Source organism: Amphiura filiformis, chromosome 12 (assembly GCF_039555335.1).
Source record: "Amphiura filiformis chromosome 12, Afil_fr2py, whole genome shotgun sequence".
In the NCBI taxonomy this organism is placed as follows: domain Eukaryota; kingdom Metazoa; phylum Echinodermata; class Ophiuroidea; order Amphilepidida; family Amphiuridae; genus Amphiura; species Amphiura filiformis.
Window position 1 is genome coordinate 52545241 of NC_092639.1, and position 12753 is coordinate 52557993.

General features: G+C 36.9%; 1 protein-coding gene across 1 annotated transcript in view; it reads left to right on the forward strand.

Annotated features, from left to right (window-relative positions):
* Positions 1–5929: 5929 nt before the first annotated feature.
* LOC140166388 (cGMP-inhibited 3',5'-cyclic phosphodiesterase 3A-like) overlaps positions 5930–12753 on the forward strand; it is a 225972-nt gene continuing 219148 nt past the window's right edge. Inside the window, 1 exon segment of the mRNA XM_072189839.1 lies at positions 5930–6241. Within this exon segment, the coding sequence (XP_072045940.1) occupies positions 6059–6241 (183 nt within the window). The 5' untranslated portion in view covers positions 5930–6058.

The window sequence follows — 12753 nt, forward strand, 5'->3', positions numbered from 1 at the left end:
TCGCACCCAATGTACATCTGTAAATGGGATTCTTTCAGATTTTAAAGAAACTGTTTGTGGAATGCCCCAGGGCTCAATTGACGGACCACTCGCTTTTCTTATTTATATAAATGATTTACCAAATTGTGTTTCTCATTGTAAAGTTAATATGTATGCTGATGATACCGTGCTGTACTATGCTTCTAACTCGCCAAATGATATCATGGAATGTATTAATAATGAAAAAAAAATATAAATAATTGGTTACAAAGTAATAAACTTAGTCTTAATACTGATAAAACTGAATTTATGCTAATAGGATCTAGACAAAGACTCAATACAATTAAGGACAGTGTTAAAGAATTATCTATCAGCATAAATGACGTAACTATTAGGAAAGTTAATAAATGTAAACATCTGGGTGTAATTATTGATGACACATTAACTTGGAATGAGCAAATCAATAATGTACGTAAAAAGAGCCTAAAAGGTATGTTCATGCTAAAACAATGCAGGGCAAATTGTCTCCCTAAGGATAGTTTATGTACTGTGTATAATGCTATTGTTCTGCCACACTTAGATTATTGTAATGTTGTATGGGGAAATTGTGGTGTTACTGTTTCAAAGAAACTTCAAGTTATTCAAAACAGGGCTGCAAGAACTATCTGTGGTGCAAAATGGGACACACCTAGCAGAGATGTTCGTGCTGAACTTAACTGGAAACCTTTAATTGAATTGACAGACAAAACTCAAATTGTTTAATTTTAACCTACAAAATCTTAAATCATCTTGCACCTCCTTATTTGGGTCATATTTTCAGTCATGTAAACAACAGTTATAATTTCCGTCAAAGCCAAAGTAATGTAACTATACCCCTGCCAAGAACAGAGTACAAAAAGCGCAGTCTGTCTTATAGAGGTGCTGTAAGCTGGAATGAACTAGAAAATAATATCCAAAATTCTCCAACATTATATACTTTTAAAAATAATCTAAAAAAACCATAATGACATGCCTGTAAGCATGGTAAGTAACCATAAGAGTATCATAATGGCTTTTGACAATTAATAATTTTGTGATTGTAATATGTTTAAGCCTAGATAATAAGCTTTTGTAATTGTTTGTTATTTTGTACATGTATGTTTGTTTATGCACGGCCCCAAGGAAGAACAACTTTTGTTGAATTGGGCTTTCCGTGTTGAAATAAAGTCTAATATAAAGGACTGATCATTCACTACAATCTTCACTTTTAAACTGCATTTTTTGAATGTGTTGATTGTTAGTCCGAAACTCCTGCAAAGCTATGGACATGGCATCTTACCTACTCCATTCTGTAGTCTGCATTGTGTGTTTTCTCAGTCTTCAATCATTTTGTTGAATGTAATTTTATGAATCAAATAAAAAAGATAGAAATTGGCCTCACTTTAGTTATGTGTCATTTTACAGTATTTATCATTTATAAAGTAAGACAATAATTTATTTATTTTCTATAAGTGCATGTCAAAATATGGGATATATTGTTCAATATTATAGCTAGCCCTAAAACTTTATTTTCAATCGGATTTTCCCGTTGAAAAGACAAAACTGATGTTAAAGATAGCAATAATATCATCAATAACATTTTGAGTCAATTTTATCCATAAAACGATACAGGATAGGATAGATAATTACTTTGACTTCAATGTGGTCCATATAATGAAGATTTTGATTCCACAACATTCTGCGTGTTTCTACTGAGGGTAAAATTCCGGGCCATGCCGTGCCGTGCCGTGCCGTGCCGGGTAACGAGCCCAGTAGAAACGACTTGGGGTAATCGGTTGCCGTGTCATGCCGGGTCATGTGCTCGCCTTTCGTGATCCACCTCTTGAGGTGGATCATGCCGGGTCAAAGCGTGTAATCTGCGCAGTAGAAACGAGCCGTGTCATCGGTTGCCGGGTCGAGGTCACGCGTGTTGCAAAACGCGATTTATATTCTACTTGTATAGTCTAGCTTAGGCCTATGATGTAGTAGGTTCCTTCTTTCCGATATTATATAGGCCTACACTGGACACATGTGTGACTCGCATGAACTTGATGAAGTAAAATGGATATGACTTTACTTAGTCTAGGCCTACTTCTTTATCGGCCCCCTAGTTAATGAGTTGGTTATATCTTTATAATTAATGAGTTGGTTATATATGAGCTGTAAATTAATTATCATAATAGCCAATTACTAGATCCACTGGTAAATTAATGCAATTTGGATTTTACGAAAATACTAAATTGTGATTGTAGGTCATATGCCATGAGCTGCCATCCGTAGACATTTAAATTTAGGATATAATTAACCGTCAAATCTGTTTTCCGTACTTCCGGTTTACAGGAAAAAAATGCCGTGCATCGTGCGAGACACGGCTTTCTGGTCTCAGTAGAAACAAGCTGGGTAAGGGACGCACCATTAGATTCTCAGGGGGGGGGCATGGGAGTTTGGGTCAGGCAGAATTTTTTTTTTTCGCCGCCTTCGGCGGCGAAATTTTTTTTTTTTCGCCTCCAAGAGCATTAAATTTTTTTTTTCGCCGCCTTCGGAGGCGAAGTTATTTTTTTTCAATTTTAATGTACCTTTTTATACAAAGTTGGGTGGGGAAATTTTTTTTTACTCATCAGTGAGGCAAATTTTTTTTTTTCTTCTCACTAGTGGGCAAAGTTTTTTTTTTTTTTTCTCACTAGTGGGCAAAGTTTTTTTTTTTAAAAAAACTCCCATGCCCCCCCTGGAAATCTAATGGTGCGCCCCTAACGGTGGCCGGATTATGATCGGTATTTTGTGCCCGGAAAATAGCGGGTCAAAAAGCCGTACGCTCAGTATAAACACGCTGATATTAGATCTGTTATCAACATATCAATTATGCACTCACAGGCAACCAAACATCATGCTATCAGTAGTCCACTGATATGACCTCGTGATCATTCCCCCGCTTTGACCATGTCATTTTTTTGATATGCTGATTGCTGAACAAGTTTATGTTTATATGTGTAGGCCTAACCTATGATAACTTTTAAGTCATAATTGATTCAAACATAACTTTGGAAATACTCAATCGTTTTCGTTCGTTGAAACGGCAAAACATACTTTCTTTTTCTTGCAAATCGAATTAGCAGACATCAAAAACATTTCCACCACGAGAAGTAAAAAAAATATTTCATACCAATAGAAGAAGGCTATAATCTTAGCTATTAAATCTTTAGTGTACACAAACCCCATCTCAGAATTAGGTACCAGCGCCCTATGCGCTGGCGAAAATTGCACTTGTACACCTGCTGATGACACCCTCATTGCAAGTATAGCAACCGGGAAAGCAACCAAACTTCAAGACCCCATAAACAGGTTAAAAGAAGCTATAAGACGTTTTGACTGTTCCTAATGTAAAAAACAACAACAAAACAAAACAAAAAACAACGGTCATGATTTTCTGAGGGAAATCAGACCAGCATGCATATAAAGGCTGGTGGACATAGATGGTTATCTCTTTCAACCATGGAGGTATATAAATAATATTTATTTATATACCTCCATGTTTCAACCGTGGATCATCACTCATTGTTGACGAAGGAGGCAGTGGTCACTAAAAGACGTCTGGCCATGGCAAGAACATCTGCTATTTATTGGTCTTACTGACATTTGGAAAGAGTGTTTCTATACAGCAGCCAAAATTAACATCATGAATGCTCTGGTCTTCCCAATGGCACTCCCCCAATATCATTGCTACATTTCTACACATGGCTCTGAAACATGGGTTGTCAGAAGGACAAACAGATCCAGGATCCAAGCCTTTGAAACTCATGGCGAATCATGCTGAGAATGTGGAAAGATCACAAAACAAATGAATTTGTCAGAAGTCAAAGAATTTGAACACTGTTTTTGCCAATATCTCAAAAACAATATTAGCGACATCCGACTCATTCCTCTTGATCATGTCACATTTATATTTTCCCCAAGAACTGAGTATCAACCCTCATCCTTCACGAAAGCCTAAATATAACTCTACTAGCTCTAAAGATTCCTGCTAAACCCTAGCCCTTTTTTGGACAAATGACGTACCGGTATCCTTTATAAAATATAATCATTTCTACAGGTTTGCGAAACTTGACAAGCTGAGTTGTGTTAGCTTACCGGTATTAAATTTTCACATTATAATGAAAAGGTTTGACTACAAAAACGATTCTATTATAAATGCATTTAAGCAGTTTCCACCTCGATACACCCGAGCACACAGATATTTCCAAGTACAGCGAGACTAGCCTCTACGCAGTCTGTGTTCATACTACACGGTTGAGTGCATAGCATCATAAGATCTGTGTGAGATCTAGTGGAAAATAGGCATCTGTGATTGGTTTGTGTCAAAACCTCAAGTGTGAATTCCCTCCAAACGATCGAACGAAAGTTAACACCCCCTATAAAACACTTTTTTCATTAGGTCAACAGATAACGCAATTCAATGTTTATAGCAAGACGAATGTGGTAAATTTGTTGAAACTACCTATTCCAGCACAATATTTGATCACTGAAAGTGTTCCTTACAATGTTTCAAATTTCATGTCATTAAATAAAAGAGCACATTTTGTAATTGTCCATACTAGTATTATATAGGCATACGCCTACTAGGCCTATATAGCTTCATTTTAATAAGCAATGGTCAATTATCTTTAAATTGCAAATCTTGTGCACAAGTTGCTATTTTCGGCTGTTTTGTCATATGGTTGTAAATTCAATGAACTATGACTTTGCTAGTAAAGCGCTTACGAATTGATATGTTACATAATATAGGCATAGTAAACAGTATTAATCACCACTGAGCTGTCATCCCATGTGACATCCCATGGCTAGCAAATAATGTAGGCCCCTACCAGCTTAATATACCATAGGTTACCGAAATACGGGCATTTCACTTTCAAAACTTTGGCTTAAAAATGAACAAAACAGCTCAAAACATAAGTTGACTACTTTCATTGGGCAATTTAAAATTCAACTTTCAGTATTTTACTAAATTAGACATCCGCTTGTCCGACCATGCCTGCGCAGTTTGTTTACATGTTTTTGATCCGGCAATGCTCTGAGTGCGTGCGCCATATCTTTAATTTATTCGGAACAGGTAAAACGTTTAACCATAACATTTTTTCTTTCCTTTCACAGTAATTTGAAACAAATGGGTCTCAGATATGATGCAAAAGGTCTTAAAAATCAATTGGTATGATAAATAAGTATGAAGACGCTTTCAAATATGAAGCAAAAGTTATGTCCAAACATCGTGAAACGGATGCAATAAAGTGTCAATTAAGCACCTTGAAAAACAGGTGAATTTTGTTAGACGCAGTTTCTGTACCGGCGAAACGTGAGTACAAGAAGCTGTATGAAAATGGACGGAATTACTGACGATTCAGTCGGCAAAGAATTATGAAGAATGAACTGGTGGAATTATAATGGCACAGCGAAGAGCTATGAGCGTCAGGTATGGTGTAAATAAAAGCGATTCTGATCAAGAAATTGTGGATAATAACGGCTACGTTCAAGCCAGCGTTTCAGCTGCAATCATGAAGCAACAACGTGAGAACTACAACCCGTACCTCTCATGGAGCGGAATAAAAAACTTAAAAATATCGGGCACAGAAATGGGCACAGCTATCGCAACAGGAGTTGCAGTATTTACGTGCATGATATACTTTTTTCAAGACAGCTTAGTCAACTTATTGCATGGCCTATGTGGGTTATTTGCGCCAATGTTTAGCGTAACATGCGCATTTTATTGGCTTGCACTTTATCTTCGAAAATCATGGAATGGCACGAGTGTTTACCTATTTTTTCTCGCCTGTTACATTGGCGAAATTGTTGGGCAGATCTGTTTTGGGGCCGACAATATCTTTGGCACCTGGGTTGTGGCTAGTGTTCTTATCTCAGCAAGTCTAGTCAGTCTGATGTCCACCTTGCCAACATCTAAAAGTGCTCTAGTCATAACATTTCTCAGTTTCATGAGATTTTTAAGTGGATCCACTCTTCAAGTATTGTCCAGTTGGATGAGGCCTTTCCTGGCATATTTTTGTGGTATTATTGGATGTATCTTGGCCAAGTATACGGAGACCCATCTGTTTCGACAGCATCCAGCGGCAATGTCATTTTCAATGGATGGAAAAATACCAGTTATCAAACGCGGCGTCGGACGTCAAGTCAGAGTAGTGTGTCTTCGCATTCTAGATCGAGGAGAACATCTCTACCAGCATTGATCCAGAAAAATCAGGTAAGATATTGATCCAAGTTTGCGGAGCTAGGCTATGTATGGAGAGCTCTGCCATTTGGTTTTCTCTTTGCCCATTTTCATCTGGTGGTGAGTTTAAAACTTCAAGTCCTTTTTCAAATGCTCAAAATTTGTAGGATCTGTAGTGCAGGTAGCGTTAACCCCGATCGGGGGTGAATGCAGGGGTAGCGCTAGAACTAAAAACTCTGGTGTCCGCAGTTACCCCGAACTTAAAAAGTAGGGGGTCCGGAAGAGAGTTTGGTGAGTCCGAGTTGCACAAATGCAGCATAAATAGTGTGTCTGCAATAGCACTAGATTGAAAAACTGGGGTCTGCAGGGACCCCTGAACTTGCAGTAAATTTAAAAACAGGGGGTCCGAACTCTATTTTGGTGGGTCTGGGACCCCAAAAAGCAACCTAGCGCTACCCTAGGGTGAATGACCCCCTAAATTAAAAAAATATTAATTTTTCACCCTCCATATATTGGGAATGTGCAAGCTCGGGGGTGAACTCTGACCCTCTACTTTTGGACCTTACTCCTACCCCTGACTATACAGCAAAACATTTTCACCCCGAGATTTAATTTTCAACCCATTTATTTGGATTTTCTGCAAGCACGGGAGTGAAAAACACGGGAAAACAACCCCTGACTTTCGGGCCTTAATGCTACCCCTGCTGTAGTGCACCCCTCAGTTCAGACTGTAGGAACCCAATGAATCAGTTGATCTGCATTGCCTTGATCTAGCACAGTGAATTGAGAATTCATCTCAGATTAGCCTCAGATAGTCATTTATTTTATGACAGTGCATGAGTGACTTTATACTGAGGCTGAAGTCCAAGCCCGTTTATAGCCACCAAAAATAACACTTACCGGCACCACAAAACAAAAACCTCAAAATCCAAAATTGCTATTTTACCATATTTAACTTCAACACCACTTCATAAACTGCAAAGATGAAATCAGTTCATGGCTAGGTTATTAATACTAGGTATTCATTTTAATTTTGTTAAAAGTTACTGTTTCATCAGGGACTCAGGGGTTTAAATGTTTAGAGTTGTAGTTATGTGATTGCATTTTTTAAGCAAAAAAGCAGATCTTCAAATTCATAAATTTAAAATAGGCTAGTACAGTAGGCCTACCGGTAGTAAAAAAGTAGTAAAGCTTGACTCTATTCCAAATTTTTCTATGTGTACATTGTACAAGTATGCAGTGGTTGTGACCTTTCCATTCAAAGATCAAGAGAAATGGCACTGTCAAGAATACCATGCACTTTACAGTCGGGCATGCCTTTCTGACCACTGGATTTGTGGTCAATAACTTGATCAAGAAGTGTGACCTGTACAAATCAGTATTAACTCTACATGCATGGGTTGCTGCAGTGTGTTGTGTAACCCTTTGGTTGGGTTGTGTTGATGTCATGCAGGATAAGCACCATTAGTCCAGTCAATTATACCATGGAAGTACTAGAGACCATAAATGGGTGGATCTGGACATAATTTAGTTTTTAATTTATACCGGTACCGGGTTTATGAAAATCATATTTTTTCCCAAACACCCAAATTACATAATTTGTTAAATTGTTTGTAGAATATTTGCAACACAAATTCTTTGTAGACTTTTAAATGGCTTTGACAGCCACCTTGTGGTAGACAAGGCATGGCATATGAAAAAGGTCAATGTCACTGAGTTACAGTGTATACATGCCAAACAAATCACATACCATAGTAAATTGACATTCTGTCACTCTGATCATTGCAATATTATTATCCTTTTTGATTTGTCTGTTTTTTGTTTTAGCTTTAGTCACTATTAAATCCATGGCCCACACTGACAGTGCAAAATGTGTAGCCAATAAGCTTGGTGCTCCTTCTTTAAAAAGGAATATACAAGTAGCAAGAAACAGAGAGGGTGAAAAATAAAAACAAAAAATAAAGAGGAGAAACAACTTTATTATTTTATAGGGGAAATTCAAGATCTAATAAACATTTCACTTTTTAAATATCAAAACATTTTTTACAAGTTTTAACATAGGCCTAAACAAAAATATTGCAATATTTTCCAGAAAGATTTTCTTTGAAGGCAATAAAATTAAAGCAAGAACTTATAAACTTGTAACCAAAAAAATATGATATCCATGGTCTTCAATTAGTCACTAAAGTTACACAACTGGTGCACATCACTGAAATGTGACTGTCTGCATGAATATCAAATTTAAAATATTTTTTATTTTTTAGAGCTAGATGAGACAAAAATATGTTGAATGATTTGGCATGAAAAGTTGTGCTTTATTTGTTTATGGGCTTTCTGTTTTTCTTTTTTAATGTTTGACTGTTTCTAAAATGTAGGCATTATATAGATGTGGTTTGTGTAGTTTTGTCCAGTTTTGTTTTTGCCACTTTGCAGGCAAAAATCAATCCACGGAACCCCCGTACTAATTTTCCAGAGTTAGTGAAAATAGATTTTTAAGTTTTACCGGTACTGAATATGATGTTTTAGGGAATTTAGGCGCATTACATACATGTGTAAAAAATTTACGGTACATGTATATATCAATTAATACCGGTACGGTACTGTAATTTTCATTGAGTCTTGTTGTTCATTGGACTTTATCATTTTTGAATCAAGTGATAATTTTTTTCCATCTACATAAATTTTATTGTCAATTTCATGAACACATTTTTTCTTATTATTAATTGGACTGTTATCACTTTCATTGAATGCATGAATATTGTAATAAGGATTTAGACTTTGGATCATTCAGAGAGCACATCATTATCATGAGAGATACAATGTACATGTATGGTTCATTTCTACATTGTACATACATGTACATGTAATGGTGTGAACAAAAACTTATTGAAAACTCCTGTGTATCCTATGGGGCATCTTTTATTCACATTTTTGCCTCTGGTCTGGAGCAACAAGTAATAATTCAAATTTTGAAACATTGTTTTAATGGTGGACCATGCCCCTTTAAATGACCACTCAAACCCGGTCGCTGGTCCTAATGGCCCTCTGATGATGGAAGGGGGAAATATTTGATTGAAAAATACAAAACAAAATAAGCCCCATTAATTTTTAGACTAGATAATTTAGACCGGGATTTGTACTTAAATTGAGAAGAAAAAACATTGAAAACCCAGTAGACCTAGATGTATTGAACAAAAAAAAAAAAAAAACATTGAAAATCTTGTATGTGTACAGTGTAGGCTTCACTTTAAATTGTCCTGAACTTGAACTTGGTTGAACTTTCTGTTTTGGAATTACAACAAAGTCAACAAGTTAGATAAATGTGTAATAGAACTGATCTGCAATGGCTAATTGGCTAAGTCTGCACATTATTGTGTGTGTGTTAATTTGTTAAAAGAAGGAACACTCTGGCAATCGCAACATTATTCCTCTCAATTTGGAAAAAAAACCCACAAAATTACAGATATATATATCCGATCAGATATATTGGCTGATAATGATATTATAACATCGATATCGGATATATCTGACAGTGACAAATGCCATTCCAGTTGAGCCCTAACAGTAGGCCTACAAATGTATGATACAGTGGAAACTCATTATAACGAAGTTGTCAGGGACAGAGAAATTACTTCTTTATATCCAAATTTCGTTCAATCAGGGTTGTAAAAACAATAAATAACAAAAGAATTATGTATCTTGGTTCTGGAAAAATACTTCTTTATAACAGGGTTTTTCTTGTATCAGATTTCGTTATAATGAGGTTCTACTGTATATATCGCTTCCTTTTTGGTGGAGGATACAATTTATTATTTTGCATTGAATCTACATGGGCCAAACTGTGGAATAAGCCTAAAGGTCCGTTCATACTACCACCGCAAATGCGGTGGTAGTATGAACGAACCTTAAGTGACAGTTCAGTCAATTCAAGGACAGTTTTCCACAGAGAGTTAATATTTTCTGGGGCTCAGGGGTTGCCAACTTGCCATGGGTGGCATAGTAGGATCAGCAGGAGACAGTTGGTGTGACCTGAAATTGAACTTGAGTACTGCCAGCATACTGTTTTAGTATTCCTAACATCTTGAACATGACAATTTTATGAATGGAAAGTGTCCCAGTATTAAACCTCTCTCATGTATTATTGCTGAAATAAAGATGTAGCAATGCTAATAAAGCAAAGTGATAAAGATGATCATTTTGCATTTGCATTTGATGCCATTAAAAGGTGATGTTGGTGAGCCAGTAAGAGCATTGTCAATAAGCTTCAGTTAATGACATTGAAATGACATTTATTTAATGGTGAGCATGGTGAGGTGATGAAGACAGGTGTGATGGTTGCTTTGACATGCACTATGGACCACAATGACATCATCCCAATAGCACAGTTCAATAACTTCGATTAATTGTTCATAGTGCAAAATTTGACCTCAAGTTGCAGAGTATGAGTTTTGGTACCCAAATTTTTCAAATGTCATTCAATGAATGTACAAGTATTGGGGTTATAGAACTGTGTCCTGATAGAGGAGCATGATCTCAAGTCCACTGCCATTGTTCAATAACCTCCAGTTTTATAACCAAGCTCAACATTTGACCTCAAGTTTCTGAAGCAGATTTGATAACTGAAGATGTGTGCAAAATAAAGAGTCATTTGAGCATCCAAAACACCCAGATTGCGAACTTGTTTCACAGGAGAAATAAATAGCAGAGTCACCAACTAATTTGCTTGTCCATGATGTTATTGAGTTGTTGTTTTGAGTCAATTAGAATAAATTTAGTCTTGTCATCATTAAGTTTGATCCATCAATTGACGAATTTGACGAATTTCCTCGATACATGACTCAGAAGAAGGATGGAATATAGGCATTAAATTAAGATGGCCTAATACTGAAAGTTAAGTTACACAAAAAGTATCGAATGTTCAACTTGGTATTGCCACCAAATATTTTTAGAGCATACGATTTCCAAACGTACATACATTGTATGCCTGTGCATCTATTCAAAATCCCATCACATGAGAGTGATTTTGAATAGATGCACCGCGTATGATAGACATTGCAAGCTCTCTATTATTTTTTAGGTGTCTTAAAATAGATTAAATAGTGATTTGTTGCATCCAACATTATTTGGGCATAATGGAGTGTGAATCAGCCTTGATACATTATATATGCATGCACAAATTATTATAATAAAGGAAAGAAAAGATAGTGAATTAGCTGAACATTCCAAGGACGCAATATGAAAAGCTTCAATTGACAGAATCATTAGAAGATGAAACACTTGGAGTGTGAGTCTATAGAAACACAGTGGGCAGTATCAATCATTTACTGTAAGGCATTTGAAAAGGCACTTTTGTTATTGCTGTTTTATGTTGGATATTATTTTGTGAAAACAAATTTGAATTTTAAGGAAAATGTAATTTTAGGAAAATTTTATGATATTAGTTTCAACACCATTGTACAAATTGACAACTATATAGTCTGTATAGGGCATACCTTCCTTTGAGTCAGTAATTTAGATGTTGTTATACCCGCATGCGAAGCATGAACGGGTATATTGTTATCCTGTGGTTTCTTCTCCTCCTCCTCCTCCTCCTTCTCCTCCTTCTCCTCCATCAAACACATCATTCTGTCAAGGCTAGCGCTAAAACTACAAAGGCCCTGGGACCCATATGTGGTACACTTATGGGCCCTACCCCGTAGAAGTGCCTTTTGCCCATCTTGGTCCCAGAGGTCAAAGGTCACGGGCCCCAGGGGCCCAAATGTGAAAATACAAAGCACGCCATTTCTCATCAAATGAAGCAGCCTCGGGGCCCTGAGTTGGTACACTGATAGCCCTAGGGGTACTCTATATTTACAAATTTACAAGAGCCCCATATGTTATATATTATGGGCCCCAGGGGCCCAAATGTTAAAATATGGTGCAACAGATTGACAAGCCTAGCTCTAAAAGTACAAGATCACTAGAGCTCATATGTGGCATATGTATGGGCCCTAGGTTGTAGATGTGCCTTTTGCCCATTTTGGCCCCAGATGTACAAGGCTGGGGGCCCCAGGGGCCCAAATGTTAAAACAAAGGGCCGGCCATTTCTCAGCAAATAAAGTAGCTACAGGGTTCAGATGTGGTACACATATAGGTCTTTATAGCTACAGGGTTCAGATTTGGTACACTAATAGGTCTTCAGCATTATACTGTTATATGTATATATGAGCCTCATGTGTCACATAATATGGGCCGCAAACGCTAAAACATAGGGCCGGCCGTTACTCAGTAAATAAAGCAGCTACTGTGCCCAGCTTACATCTACTGATAGAACTAGAGAATCATACTTCAACATATGTATATGAGTCTCATAAATCAAATATTATGGGCCCAGGGCCCCAAATGTTAAAATCAAAGGGCCTGCCGTTTCTCATCAAATAAAGCAGCTTTAGGGCTCAGAGTTTGTACACAGATTGCACCTAAAAATTATATTGTTATATGTACATGTGAGCCCTATATATCACATTATATGGGCCCCAGGGCCCCAAACGCTAAATCATAGGGCC